Source organism: Melopsittacus undulatus, chromosome 2 (genome assembly GCF_012275295.1).
Source record: "Melopsittacus undulatus isolate bMelUnd1 chromosome 2, bMelUnd1.mat.Z, whole genome shotgun sequence".
Lineage (NCBI taxonomy): Eukaryota > Metazoa > Chordata > Aves > Psittaciformes > Psittaculidae > Melopsittacus > Melopsittacus undulatus.
In genome coordinates, this window is record NC_047528.1 from 83,649,136 (window position 1) to 83,665,611 (window position 16,476).

General features: G+C 35.7%; 1 protein-coding gene across 3 annotated transcripts in view; it reads right to left on the reverse strand.

Annotated features, from left to right (window-relative positions):
• DMD (dystrophin) overlaps window positions 1–16,476 on the reverse strand; it is a 1,017,291-nt gene that overhangs the window by 666,529 nt on the left and 334,286 nt on the right. For all 3 annotated transcript variants that reach the window (XM_034074486.1, XM_034074485.1, XM_034074487.1), the window contains 5 exons: window positions 16,191–16,371; window positions 7,223–7,368; window positions 6,043–6,255; window positions 1,978–2,091; window positions 282–437 (listed from right to left, as the gene is read on the reverse strand). In XM_034074486.1, the coding sequence (XP_033930377.1) occupies window positions 282–437; window positions 1,978–2,091; window positions 6,043–6,255; window positions 7,223–7,368; window positions 16,191–16,371 (810 nt within the window). The remainder of the gene's footprint in view (window positions 1–281; window positions 438–1,977; window positions 2,092–6,042; window positions 6,256–7,222; window positions 7,369–16,190; window positions 16,372–16,476) is intronic.

The window sequence follows — 16,476 nt, forward strand, 5'->3', positions numbered from 1 at the left end:
GAAAGCTAGTTTTGCAGGAGCCGTAAATTACTGTTACTACCTAAGATATTAGTATATAACTGTTATAAAACCAGTAAGATATTGTATTATAATATAAATAAATACACTTTACATGTATTGCTAGATGCTAAATAAAGTTTTAAAAAAAATTATTAATGTGAACCAAACATATCTAATTTCAGTTTTCATATCTACCAGAAATGCATTGAAAACAAAATTCTGCTAATGAGAAACTTAATTATTAACTTAAAATTAACTAGTCACAAAGGGAGACTTGATACCTGTTGGCAAATGTGTTCCCATTGAACATTGAGATCCTTTAGTTCTTTCTCTATTCTGGAAGCAAATTCTGGCTCCGCTTCACTCTTCATTTTCTTCCCAACCTCATTAACACTGTTCAAACTGGGCTGAATTGTCTGGATATCATTTACTAAAGCCTAAAGGAATAGCAGAAGATTAGGCAAGCAGCATTCACAAAAAATTTCAGGTATGCTACCCCTATAAAAATGTGTCTATGTGAGATCCTGCCATTTCTTTTGTCCAGATCTCCCTTCAAACTAGTGTAATTAACAAACTTAAATATGAAAATAAATAAAAAAGAAATGAAAGCTGTAATGTGGTAAGCTACGGTATATAAGGTAAGAGTTCATTTGCAAAATATGCAAGTTTCAAATATTATATATATGCTACTTACACACACACACAAATAATGTTATATTACATATATTATAATTTTTACAATGCCTCGCTCTTTTATTCACATTTGAGAAAGAGCATCCCATCATAATGGTGGAAAATTATTAGTGAAGCCATTTTATTAACTTTATGCTTTATGCCAGCATTACCCTTGGGTTGGTAATTCATCTGATAACTTCCTTAAAATAATCTGAATGGTAATATTCCTGGGTTCTTTCTAGTTATTAGAATTTTATTTTTGGTTGATTATTATTTAAACCTTGAGGTAATTCTATATTGCCACTTCAAATTCTGTTTCCTAAGGCCTTCTTCAGTGCTTCAGATGTTACCTGGGCTTCTATACAGTGGAAAAGGCTCTAAGTGTAAACACATAAAACATGATCAAGACTTTTATGGCTTTATTATATATTTGACCGTAACGGCTAATATTTATGCAAACCCTTCATAAATGCAGGTGACAGATTCTAAAGGAGTTACATGTAGCTTACTATTCGGTAAAAGTAAGAATTGCTCTATATAATTTATTATTTGTTTTATTTAGGTAAGCGGTAAGAGAGGAAGCCTGAGAAGCTCATAGCTTTGCAAGATCAATATGCTTGTTTCATCATCTTTACATGTTCTGCTACATCATTTTCAGAACTTGTAAATTCCACTGAACATAGAGACAGGGACTATCATGGATTACAGGATTCGCTGCATTTATACACTCTGCTGGGACAAGCATAAGAAGTTGCAAACCCATGAAGGAATTATCAATACTTCATAATTCTTCAAAATTCTGCTGGGGAAAAATCCTAGAACTTCTAAGTTTGGTGGAAAAAAAATATATATAACTCACAATACCTGCAAGTTCTTCCAGTATAGTTAGAAAAGCTTGTAAATCATGTGTGAATAATAGATACAGAAAGAGATGCTCTGGCACAGATTATTCAATTTACAACAAATAAACATGCAATGTTTGTAAACTCAACAAAGTAAATAAACAGTTATCTTAAATGGCTACAGACTTGCTGCAAGTACTACTGATGTTTTGCTCCACTATGGTCACTCAATGGAGGGACCATAATGATAGGGTCACTCAATGTCTCCTTTCTGTACTGAAGTTTCCCATTTTTTAGCATAATTTTACTTTGAACCCAGGAAATGCAGGAGGTTTAAATACATTGCAGAAGACAATACCATTACAACATGAATTTATTTTCAGGAACAGCAATTAGTTGTGTAACATCTGAGGAGGCTAAACTCAGAAGAATAATTGCCAAGCAGGCAGGTAATACTCACTGTACATTGCTCAAGTTGTTTTTCCAGGGCTTCTGAATCACCAAGGGCAGGCCACTCTTCTTTCAGAAAAACATCTACTTCAGCCATCCACTTCTTCAGTGTTTTAGTGTCATTCTGTTTATTAAAAAGACATTTTATTGCATCGCACAGAACCTGACTGGAAATGGTGTAATTCATCCTGGCACTATGACTAAAACTCACTGCAATGTAATTTCTAGATTATTGAACGGTCTGAAAAACACAAACACAGCAAACAAGCAAAACCAATTTTACCTGGGATTGTCATCGACTCTTTAGTCTACACTCTGATCATTTCTGCCCAAGTTTAATGTGACTATAGGTGAGCAACTTTCTGGATGTCAAGATTATGCCTTCCAGATATCATTTGTGTTTAGATGCTGCACATGTGTTCATTGGTTCCTTGTATGGCTTCAGAGTACTCGTGCATGGCAGATAATTCAGGCTTACCTATCAAATCCTTCACAGCTTCAATTTGAATTTTAGACTTCTTTTGGCAGTTGAATGTTCTATTGCCTATTTCTCTACCAGAACACAAAACAGAAAAACTCCCTTACTACTCTAAAAAACAAAACAAAACAAAAAAAAACCAAACCAACCCAATACCTGAAACAGACTCACTACAGAAACTAAAATCATATGACTCAATAAGCCACTTCAGACACTCTCAGTTGCTGTTTCTACCACTAGAATATTTGTAATCAATTATTTGCTTTCTAGTCTTTAACTAACCCTTCAATTAATAAAGCAAGCTGAACATCAAATGTTTGAAAAGAGGGAACATTACCAGTTCCAGCAACACAGAACCAAAGGATATTTAGGGTTGGAAATGATCTTAAGATCATCTGCTTCCAACTGCCCTGCCGTGGGCAGGGGTGCCTCAACCTAAATTAAGTCACACAAGGCTCTGTCCAGCCTGGCCTTGAACGCTTGTATAAATAACCTAATACCTTGAAAAATAAAATGAGATTTTAAAAAGGTTATTTTAAATTACCTTAAAATTTCACTTTAGATAAAGATTGACATATACATGTTAAAATTATAAGGGGCAAAATTTTTAAAGGCAAATTGTAAAGTATTTGTTCACCAAACTGTTTCCATCAACAGCAAGGTACATAGTGATATTATATGCTGAATACAAAGTTGAATTAAAGCACTTAAAAGGACATTTCATTAGAATATAAACTGTGCCCTAAAATGTGTACAGAAATGCCTTATCAACTACTAGAGACAGACAACAAAAGGGAACATTTTCCTAGTGTGCTTCATATAACAACAGGTTACCCCGGACATTCAACCGAATTAATACAAATAATCATACAGAAATTATCAGTATACTTCAGATTTTCAATCACCAAAACACTGTTGAATGTCTATGGTGCATTCCATTATCATTCAGTAAAAATAGTTCAGAATCATATTTCGTTATGAAACTTTAATACCTTTATAAGAATACATTAAGTATAATTCATTAATGCTGCAAAATATAGATCTCATGGGATTCACTTAAAAGACATCGGTCTCCAGCTACCAATGAAGACTGAATATATGACCTGCATTTTGAATCAGACTGCAAATGCATTTTATTTATTGACGCTGATATCATTGTACACCATGTTGACACATTCCATAAACTACAACAGCTAAAGCAATAATTTGGAAAATAAGTTATTCAAGGAGTTGAAAAGGAATACTTTTATATTAACTGTGTACTATAGTGACTTTAAAAGTAAATATAAAGTCTAGGATTTGTATGCAACAATAGCTCGCAGCTTTAAAATACATGTTCTGCAGAGCATGGTCATGATGTTCAGGACTTTTTCCTTTCAAGAGCAGTGAATGAACCTCTAAACCTCTATTCTGAAATTTCAGGGGAAAAAAAGACAAAAGATTGACTTTCTCAAGCAAATTGTACTGCTCTATTTCGTGCAATTGCAAATATTTCATAAAACTATTGATAAAACAGATTTCCAATTTTCCTGTTTATATGGGGTTTATGTGGCAAGGTTTTGGTAGCAGGGGTGGCCTCTGAGAAGAGAGCAGGTGCTACCCTATGCTGGACACAGCCAGTTCCAGCTACCTCCAAGGTACACATCACAGGATGCAGCTCGTTCTATGGTCAGCCAATGACAACTCTGTGATAATATAGTTAAGAAAAGGCATAAATACCAGACAGGAAGAGAAGGAGAGAAGTAAGAAACAGCCCTGCAGACACCAAGGTCAGTGAAAAATGAGGGAGAAGTTTCTGGAGCAGAAATGTGGTGCAGACCATAGTGAGGCAGGCTGCCCCCCCTGCAGTCCATGGGGGTCCATAGTGGAGCAGATATCCACCTGCAGCCCATGGAGGATCTCACACTGGAGCAGGTGGATGCACCCTAAAGGAAGCTGCAGGCGATGTAGGATCCCACAAAGAAACAAATATTTCCCAAAAGACTACAGCCTGTGGGACAACTCATGCTGGAAGAGGGGAAAAGAATGAGAAGGAAGAAGCAGCAGAGAGGAGCTGTTATGGTCTGACACAGCTCCAATTCCCTATCCCCCTGCACCCTTGGTGAGAGAGTAAAAAAGAGCAAAGCAATGGAGTGCAGACTAGGAAAAAGAGGGAGAGGTTTATTTTTATTTTTATCTTTATTTCTTACTATCCAAATCTATTTTAATTTTCCTCAAGCTGTGTCTGTTTTGTGCATGATGGTACCTGGTAAGTGATCTCCCTATCTTTATCTCAGTCCAAGAGCTATTCCATCCTATTTTCTCCCTCTGTCCATCTAAGGAAAGGGCATGTGGGAGCAGCTGGGGTACCGGGCTGCTGGCCATGATGATCCCATAATACCATTAAACTTTATGTCATGGCTGGTTTCAAACATCAGAGAGGTAGCTCTGATGGAGCCAAAGTTACAATTTAGAGCAATGTGGCACTTCAGTATATAAATTATAAATGTTTCCTCCTTTTTTTGACCATTCTACTTAACTGATGAAGAATAGCATGATAGTAAGTACCTTTTTCATCTCTAAAAAGCTTTTTCCTCTGCAAAAGCAGAAGTGTAAGAATACCTTGTCAGAAAGTTTATTCCTAACCAGACAACTATCGAGTTAAGCTGAAAATATCTATTACAGTTCACATGCTACTGAATTATAATTTACAAACATGGAGCTAGTCATGTACCATGTCCCACTACCAGCAAACCAAAGCCAAGGACAGAAATATTTGATGTGAATAGAAGGAACGCAGAGAGACAACATTGAGAAGAAACACACTGTGAGAACACAGCTTTGAGTAAAGCTGCAGAACCACAACCTTCAGAATTTTCTTTACAATATCTTCCATGAGTATGCAAGTGTTCATTTTTATGGGGGCAAGGAGAGAAAAGCATATAAAAACATAAAAATACTTTCTGGTTTTGTGACTAGTTGATCTGACTTATTTGAAACACGCCCTTGAAATTATATAGAAATAGACCAGGATTATGTTAAAAATTGACTTATTTTTAAATCTGATAACATCTAGGTCATAGACATCCCATGTAATGCTAGTAGATGTGATTTACAAATAGGTATAAATAGAAGATCTTCACAATGACAGAAACAGCGTAAGAGTAAAATGCTGTCGTTCTAAATATCATTCTAAATTCACACAACTGTGTAACTCATGTATGCTTCTGCTTTCTGGCAACTCTGCTGAGATACTACCATATTACTTAATTATGCAAATTAGTCCATTAGAGTCAGTATGGTTAGAGCTACTTCAGCGGCATGAAAAACTACTTCAGCTACATTTAAAAACTAAGTAGAGGAATATTAGTTGCAATTTCACTGAAATCAAGGTTAAGTTTTGCTATTGAAACAACACGGGCAGAAATAGGCATAAAATCAGAGTTCAAAGTATAATCTTGGATCCACCAAAATCAACCAAACATTTTAATACATTTTATGTACTGTTCTGGTATTTCACTTTGGTATTATTTTCTGCAGGTGTATAAATGCATTCTGTGCTAGTTCCACAGCCACAAGCTGACACGTAGTAGCTGAAGCTGAAAAAGTTTGGTTAACCTGGAATCGCTGGAGTTTGGTCATAAGCTCCTCAAGTTTTTGGCAATGTTCCACCAGCTGCGCTGATAATTTCTTCCAACGGCCAAGGACCACCTCAATCTCTGATCGATATCTTTGGCTGACTTCTGCAGGGGCTTTCCTGGACATGTCTTCCACAGTTGTGCTGAGATAGTTCAAGCCCTTTTGCTGCTCTTGCAGAGAACTTTGTAGAGCCTATGGATAAGAAAAAAATGGTATCCCAATTCATGTGTCCAGCGATTCTCTTTGTTTTACAAACATATGTGAAAGTGCTGAAGAAAGGACCAAAAACCAAAAATGTATGTCACCTTTGCTAAAATATCCAATGATGTATTTTATTGAGCAATTTAGAATTGCTTTTCTCACAGAAACTCGAAAGTAGATTTTTTAGTTGAAATGAGAATATAACCAGAGATGTTTATATTTGTTAATAGAGGTGATCCACGTACACTTCAATAATTTGATACAGGAATTTACTATGCCATTAATGATTACATGCTCAAAAGACTCAGAAAGTACGTGGAGAGAAAGAATAAACTTAGACTTGCTTCTGTGACTTAAAGTTTTCAATAACTTCTCAAAACTTTGGCAATTATTTTCCCAATTTGGTGCATCTAACTTTTTTCTACATCCTACTTTTTATTTCTGAATATGCATTTAGAGTTGCATCAAACCACATGCTGCTTGTCCATCCAATAGTGGAACAATATCCAGCATTGAAATGCAGAGAAGGTTGTACTCACTGACAAACTTGTTCCACGTTTGTGTCTGCTTGTAAATCTGACAGGAAATCTAACAAAGCCTGTGCTGCAGTTTACAAATCACAATTGTTTCCATGTCAGCACTGGAAAATGAAATGAGCTAAATCTATACTTAACTACCAGAGCTATCATCAAAATATATTTTATATATCATGGGGACAAATAAAGGCTTTTGCTTAACATGTTTTATATGTTAGAAAATTGGTTTCAATAATGAGGAACATTTTCAATTCTTTAAGGATCAATGTGAGCATCCACTGTCTCCTCAAGCCCTTGTCTAAAATCTGAATGGGTATAATTCACTCAAGGCCCACAAGCTTCAGCAGACTCATAACAACTAAGGGTTCTGTTCTTCCAAACTTTTTATCTGAAATATTTGTTCCCACAGCATGACCACTCACCTTGAGGTCCCTGAGTCTCTGCTCCATGATTTCATATTCAGCAACTGCAACCTGAGGCATGGAGAGTTTAGTTTCTGACTGCTGGATCCACACAAGTATAGTGTTCATTGTCTCTTTGTAGTGTGCAGGAGGCAAACTGTCAGAAACTACATTCAATGGGGAAGAAAAAGCAAAGAAGTAAAATACTTTTGTGCTTCGTTATTCTGCTTTCCAATAGAAGATGGCTGACAAAAGAATAAACAAGTGAGCCTTATTGAAGCCAATGGCTATTTTGCAACAGATTGCAACAGGTCCAATACATCAGTATCTGATTTTTCAAAAAATTGTGGAGGCAGAAAACCTTTGAAGAGTTAATACACTCTTTCTAAAGTTCATGATATCTGTCATTTTGTCAGGTGTGTGTCATTTGACTCTCTTGTCATAGGCCCCATGACTAGTTACATGGGCAAGACAACTTGTTTAAATATGTGTGCTTAGAGATCAACAAGCAAACTATTGTATTTAATCCAGAACCTAATTTCAGAAATGCAGTAAGAAATAACATTCACTTTTATGGCCCATGTTTGTGTGTTTAATGTTTCCGTTGGAGTAAAATATTCTGTTTAAGACATCTGTTAGAAAATTAATCTTTCTTTTGCATTAAAGCTGAATTTTATTGAACTGTGCTTATTGTGCCAACATTACAGCTGCTGTAAACAGACAACATCTGGCAACACATGAGCAAGTCATTAGGCAGAGATACTCCCTCTGCCCTCACCAACAGTTGCTTCTCTTCTCACTGAAAAAAGTGCAGGCAAATAGCATGGTTCATTTGAAATGAAGCATTTCCAATTTGTACCACATAATAATGAAGAATATAGAAGCTCCTATTTATCTCCTGTATGTCACTGGTATGTCAGAAAGAGCAGCTCATAGAAATTATATCACTTTCAAAAAAGCTATTTTAACAAACAACACAAAGATTTTAAGTGTAAGCTTGTTTACATTCTCAGAATTAAATATACTCCAGATAAACTTAATTTTTTAGTGATCAATAGAATGCTACTTAAAAAAAAAATCAGAAAGGCATCATAATGACATACTAAAATCAGCGTCATTTAAGCTCTCTGTTGTGGAGTATGCACATTATATATAAAAACCTTGGCTGATCTGACATATCACACGCATCTGGGGATTTACGGAAGACAGGACTTGGTACCAGAAAAGACAAGAATTTCTTTCCTTGTGATGTATTTTCTTTACACAGAAAGCAATAGTAATACATTATTGGAAACACAGAAAACAAACATTTTCCATCTCATTGAATAGCATTCTAAATCTTTTTATCTCCTTGGTGAGATTTATACTGTCTTTGATTTATTTAATCCAAACAGTTCCTACTTCAGAAGAGAATATGCATTTAAACACATCACTTCAAATGAATGGAGATATAATTTCAACAGCTCAGACATGTTAAAGGAGCATACAATTCTTAAGATCAGTTTTATTTAGAAATATGGAGTTCTGTAATGTAATGTTTGACTTCTATATATAGTTTTCTGAAAATGAAAACAGCGTCTTGGGACTAACATATGACTCAAGGAGCTATATAAAGTACTAGCTGGTTTTGATAGTAAAGAGTACCTCAGAATACGTGAAAATACAGGATTCGCTGTTACAGCAAACCACATGAAACTCTCATCCTGAAAGTTTGGCGATAATAATTTTACTTTTAAAACCACACAAACACTGCAAATATTTTAGAATCATAGAATAGTTAAGGTTGGAAAGGACCTTAAGATCACCTAACTCCAACCCCCTTGCCATGGGCAGGGACATCTCACACTAAACCATCTCACCCAAGGCTTTATCCAACCTGGCCTTGAACACCACCACATTCACAACTTCCCTGGGCAGTCCATTCCAGTACCTCACCACCCTCACAGGAAAGAACTCTCTCTTTCTATCCAATCTAAACTTCCCCTGTTTAAGTTTTAATCCATTACCCCTTGTCCTATCACTACATTTCCTAATGAAGAGTCTCTCTCTAGCATCCTTATAGTCCCCCTTCAGATGCTGCAAGGCTGCTAGGAGGTCTCCACGCAGCCTTCTCTTCTCCACGCTGAACAGCCCCAACTTTCTCAGCTTGTCTTCACACAGGAGGTGCTCCAGTCCCCTGATCATCCTCGTGGCCCTCCTTTAGACTGGTTCCATCAGTTCCATGTCCTTTTTATGTTGAGGACACCAGAACTGCACACAATACTTCAAGTGAGGTCTCAAGAGAGCAGAGTAGAGGGGTAGGATCACCTCCTTTGACCTGCTGGTTATGCTCCTTTTGGTGATAGTGGCTCAGCAACTTCATTCTCCAGTTCCTTCAGGACCTGCAGATGGATTTCATCAGGTCACATGGACTTGTGTACATTCAGGTTCTTAAGATGGTTACAAATCAGATCCTCTCCTACAGTGAGCCTATGGTCTTCATTCTCACAATCCCTGCATCTGCCTTCCAGGACTTGGGTGGTGTGGCCAGAGCATTTGCCAGTGAAGTCTGAGGCAAAGTAGTCTTTAAGAACCTCAGCCTTCTCCAAATCCAGCATAGCCAGTTCTCCTGATGGCTTCCAGAGGGGGCCCATGCTGTCCCTAGTCTGTCTTTTATTCATAATGTACCTACAGAATCCCTTCCTGTTATCAACATCCTTAGCCAAGTTTAATTTTAACTGGGCCTTAGCTTTCCTAACCTGGTCCCTAGCTTCCCAGACAACATCCCTATATTCTTCCCAGGCCGTCTGTCCTTGCTTCCACCTTTTATAAGCTTTTTTTTCCCTCTAAGTTTCCTCAGCAGCTCCTTATCCATCTGTGGAGGTCTCCTGGCCCTCCTGCTGCAATTCCTTCTAGTTGGGATGCAACACTCCTGAGCTTGCAGTAGGTGATCCTTGAATATTAACCAAGAGTCTTGGCCCCCTTGCTCTCTAGGGCTATATCCCATGGAACCTTACTAAGCAGGTTCCTGAAGAGACCAAAGTCTGCTCTTTTGAAGTCCAGGGCAGTGAGCTTGCTGCAAGTTCTTCTCACTGTCCTGAGGATCTCGAACTCCAAGGCTGCCGTGAAGCATCACATTTCCAATGAGCCCTTCCCTGTTGGTGAGCATGAGGTCAAGCACAGCACCTCTCCTTGTTGGCTCCTCTATCTTGCAGGAGGAAGTTGTCTTCTACACAATCAAAGAATTTCCTGGATTGCTTGTGCCGGGCCGTACTATCCCTCCAACAGATATCAGGGTGGTTGAAGTCCCTCATGAGGACAAGGTTCTGCGAGCATGAGGCTGTTCCTATATGTCTATAAAATTGTTTCATTCAATTTTAATGAGTTATGTTCTCTGCTAGTTGAAGGACTAAGTACGACTTCAAGTAAAATCACAGATGTTCATTTAATCAAGCTAGCACCTTTCCAGTTTGGTTATTAAGTATTCCATTTAGAAAGAACTTTTGAGAGAAATTATAGCTTTCTTATTTCAATGTTCCAGATCAAGTACTGAAATAGTACTTTTCAGTGTCCTTTTCCTAGCTGGAGTTCTGGGGCTTGTTAGGTTTGGCTTTTTTCTTGGTTGGGGGGTGGGTGTTGGTTTGTTTCTGGATTTGTTTTTTTCTTTTTTTAAGATTGACAACATGTCATAATTTTCATGTTTGTGGATTAATGTCTGCATGCTGAGCATAGTGTATTAATATGGATTCTGCTACATTATATCAAAATTTGAATTGGTAGTCAGAAAGACAGAGCACATCTGCAACCCCAGCTATGGATAAACTAGGGCAAAGACAGAACTGCAACAAAATATCACAGAGGGAAAATACAAATACATTACTGTGAAATATCAGAATACAGTTCCCATCCATAATAGGAAAATATTGCATTAATCTGCTCCATTTGTAGGCAATGCATTTTGATGTGACTAACACTGTAACCCTTCAGATCTGACAGTCAAATACATTTACAGTTGTATATTTATTTTAGAGAAAGTGCTTAAATTGGAAATAAAATATGCAGATAGATATATGATTGGGATTTATTTTTAATAAGTAGAAATAGTTAAACATGTGAAAATAGTTTTCCAAATAGGTAAAATACTTTTTGTTTTTAATCTTTCCTCCCAGTTTCCTTTTTGTGACCAGATTTTCCAGTCAAAACTCTTTTCCCAGATCAGAAATGAAATGAGAACACAATTATCTCAACAACCATTAAATCACACTGGATATACTACAATGTCTATCTCCTACAGTGAGGAAATATCCCATTGCTCATCACATCATTTTAAAATAAGAAGAAAGATGATAATCTATGGGATCATTTTAGTAAAGACTTATTCCCTGAAATAAATGAACTAGATTGTACTGCATGTATTTCTCATAAATATCTCCTTAGTAGTAACTGCAGTTTAAAACCATGCTGATCTTCCCACAACTTTGTTTTGCTTATTTTATAATACAACTACTTGAAGCTATTCATCAATGTCTTTATATTGATGACTTTATAAAAGTTGTGATTCCCTTCTCACACATCTTTCACCAGAAACTCTCAAAGTGGAATCATAAGGAATCTTGTATAATACACAAACAATATTCTGCAAGTGCTTTACACTTCCAATTCTCTTATCTATCAAGTTCTTAAAAGAAACAAAAGGGAAGTCCTCCTCCAGTTCTACAAGATACAAGTAAATATCTTTTAAAGATACAAAATTACTTAGGAGATTTTATTTACCACCCTTATAAATTTTTATTTTTTACTATAGAGGAAAAGAGCAGAAGACATTATCTCTTACATATTTATTTCACAGGTTGCTTTGTCCTTTTCTTTTTTATTTAAATAAAAATAATTGCCAGAGGAAATGGATTCAAAACAAAAATGAAATTGCTTGCATGTTACTTATTTAAATATTTTCTTACACACAACTGTGGTGTATCTTCAACTCAAAAAGGACATTCAAATAAAGTTTAGCAAACTTTATCCATCAAAACCAAACACTAATGAAATTTACAGGATAGGACACTTATATGAAGTTTTTCTTCCTCAAGTATGAAAATACTGGAGAAAAATTATTATACGTATCGTAAAGATTTGCCTGTCACCCACCTCTCTAAAATTCTTAAAGCATGAAAGTGATTTAACAATTCAAAGTTCAAGCAAAACCAGACAAATGACTGATTAAGACTCAAAATGGTCATGGTACTGTTATGGACACTGTAGTTTGTTGTATTATAAAATTATGCCAAGACTGAGTTGCATGTATGTAAGCCACTTTAAGATACTGTAGTAGCGGATTAGGTAGAGAAGCAAATGTATATGCAGAAGAATATACGTACAAGAACATATACATATATATAATATACATGTATAAACAACATATAGTAGAATACATATGTACTATATATAGAGAGAAGCAGATGTAGATGTAAAATTACTGTAAGCATGGGATGGGTAAATAAAAACTCTGAAGAATCTTGACATGATAAAGAAGGGAAAAGCTCTCTGAAGTCTTTCTTGAAATAAATAGGAGAAACATTGTTTCTCCTGAATTATTGATCATTTATAATTATAACAACAATGATAACAATGATAACTTCACCATTGGGAATTACTTATCCTGCAACCATAGAATCAGAAATTGAAAAGAAAGCACAGTGCATGAATTTATGAAGCAGAAAAAAAAGAAATAATAATGACTTTTCTTTTACTGCTTCCATCTTGATATCCTTAATTTCAGCTGCCACAAAAGTTTTTTTTTTTGCTTTTTTTTTAGTTACTTTTGACAAATCTAATGACACTCCCTAGAACCTCTATGCAGAACATCTTATCAAATTGAGAACATGTATCTCACTAAGACCATAGCTGGATAAGAGTTCACCACAGGAAGTATAAAAAGCAGAAGCACCTTAATGGAGTTTAATCCAGTCACAGAGCAAGAGGAATGCTGGAATGAATCAGCTGCCACCTAGGAGGTAGCTTAAACCAGGGAGTATTTACTTACCTGACACTAACAGCTCTCCCAGTGCTGAGAGGGAACAGGAAGTGGAGCAGGCTGTTCCCTAAAAACATCTCTGACACAGCCGCAGTTAATTTCAAAAGAAGTAAATAAAAAGTTCAATCCCTCATTTTTCACTAATGTAATTATGAAACTAAGAATTTCCTTGGGAAATCACATTCTTCATACTCAAATTATTGCCATTTCACTCCCTTGGCTACATTACTGTCTGACCTCTATTTTTTCTATATACCAGTATTCTAGAAAATACACCAAATGCGTCTGGGAAGAAGGAAGAGTTGTAATAATGGATACAGCATCTTCAGAAGGATCAATTGCCTACAGATATACAGACATTCCACAAAGAAAAATTAGGTCTTATTACTTCATATTTTATGATGTGTATTTCTTTCATAAAAAATATTGCAAATGTGGAAAACAACCTAATAGGGTTTAGAATAAGCTTTAAATTAGGTTTTATAACTGTAAAGGCTAATCAGATCATGAAGCAAAACATATGCGAAAACCTGAGTTCATCTTTAATAATATTTTATTAAGAAATCTATGTGCAACGCAGGGAAACTACTAAGTACCCCTGAACATACAAAATGTCAAAACAATACCACCACCTTCAAAAAAAAAAACAAACCCATCAAAACCCAACCAAACAAAATATTTGAGTGAGACAATCTCCTAGGCCTAGAGAAATTTTTTTAGGGAAAAAAATACCTTTGAGAACAGAACAGCCAAATACCTTTATCCATCAGAAAATATAATGCAGTAATATAATATATATGTATATTTACATATATATATATATAAATAAAGTCAAAGAAACAAAGAACAAAAAAAATAAATAACAAACCTCCCAAACCCCTAATGATGAATCAAAAATCCTTTTGCCATAAAAAACACCTAGTGATGAATAAAAAACAATAATAAAAATATTCTTTCTGGCACTTGTATATTATCTGTAAAGGAAGAAAAAAGGAATGAATACTACCACTGATCTGCAAAACACCATTCAGTCTTTAGGATTGCAATAATTAATAGCAAATAATTTACACAAAAGATGGAAATATCTAAAATGCTCTAGTAAAATTTTAACATTTTCTGTTAAACTAAGGCTAAAATAAAGGCATGGGTTATGGCCTTCTCCCCTTCTGTTCAACAAGGAAAATAGTCACTGAAGAAAGGAGTGAATCTCAGAATCAGAGACAAATTTTCTATACTTCAGCTTCAGATTTTTTGATTCATTAAGACTTTCCTGAATTGAGATCAGACATAGCACAGTATTCCAAGCATGATCGTTCATATCTAGAGCAGATTCATGAAAGGAAGTTGCATTTATGATAAAATTGTATAAAATTTCTGTAGATAAATCATGACTTCCATAATAATCTCACCTAAAACATCACTATGGGTATTTGTAAGGGATAGAGCAGTCTCATCTTGACAGTTGAACTGTTTGATATGAAGCACCTGTGATAGATGGCAGCCACATAAAATAATAACTGACCAGGGCTGCATGAAATATTGATTCAAGGACTTCTGTTCTCTAGCGGTTTAGGAGACTCTCCCTGGTCTGTCAACATTGCCACCTCAAGACAGGTGCTTCTGCAGGTCAGGGCCCTGGAGGACCATACTGCAGAAGAGAAGTGGGAATGAATAGCTACAGCCAGGAAGAGCCTGCTTTGTGGCATTACAGTTGAGGCACTGAAAACTACAGATCTTACAGGACTAACCAACTGGTTAGTTCCTGAGGTCTCAGTATAGTAAAACTAGGTGAAGCAAAACCAGCAATTGCACAAAACTAGATATAGAAGAAATCATGAAGAAGCTAGCATTTACCATATTTTCTCCTTGGCAGAATGGTAACTAATTTCAGTATATAAAACACTGTGGCATTTACAGTTTTTAAATCTTACTACTTGTATATGTTCACTTTAGAGGCATGAATAAACTTTACAGTCCTTAATACTAAATTTCTACAGGTCATTCTTTCATCACTTGCTATGACACATTTGCATTTTATTACTTTAGCTCTTCTATGCATCATCACCTCTTCAGTTTCCATGTGTGTGCACATATAAAATAACTACAGCATTGTAATAATGCAGTGTTGAAAAAAAAATCCAAAGCTTTCTGTGAAAGAATTTAGAATGAATACTATAAAGAGCTAGCACTATGACTAATTTCAAACAGTACAGCCATTTAGAGATACTGGTTTAAGGGGCAAATAATCCTTTTGCTGTTGAGAAAAATTACGTTTATAGCTTTTGTACAATACTTTTTTTTTAATTTCATAGTCAAATACAGAAAGTGTACAGTAGTCACTGACATGTTCTGTTTCTTTAAAAAGGAATAAATTAAACTTTCCATTTTGGTATAGCATTTTCCCTCTTTTGAAAAATGCGTTTTATTACAAATATGGTGAAAATTTTTATAACTTGCAGTCATATATTATGTGTTGCATAGAATAAGTGTACCACATGATGAAAAACTAGATGCTACTAAAGTATCTACTCTTTTTGATGAGCTTTATGAAGTTAAATTTCTACTCTATGAAAATCTAGAGCAAATTCACTTCTGCAGTTAAAACTCTCTCTCCTCTCTACTGACAGAGGTGGACAGGCCTGTCTTATAACCTGACTAAACAAAGGCCATTTTATGTTGCTAAAAAATATCACTGAATCTTGTCCATAAATATGCAATCAAGAGGAGATGTGATGGTAGAATCACACTGAGTATAATCTTGCTTCTGAACAGTGTACTTTATCTTGTTTTCCTATTTATATAAAATATATAAAGGACTGATAATTTATCAAAGACTAATTCAATTGCAAAAAAAGACCACATAGATTGTATGACTGGTTTAGCATGTCAAAAGCAAATACAAAAGTAGGAAAGCAAAATATATACACCTACTCTTTGCATGCTAGACAGACAAATTGTCTTCTTGTCATGAATACTTACTGGTCTGTAGCTGCTTTTCTCTGGCATGCATGTCAGCAAGTATTCTTTTGTAATGACTGGTAAAAGCATCCAGGTCAGCATCCAGAAACACTGGCACGTGCTCCTTCTCTTTGAGTGCTTGACTTTGAGCCTTTAGACGTTCAATTTGAGGCTGAAGAGTTGACATTCGGATGATTTCATCCTGCACGTTTGAACAAACAAAAAAAACCAAGATAAAGCTGTCCTACAAATGAAATCACTAGTGTCATGGAATTACCACTGGTTTAAAGCGCATTACACAACTGTT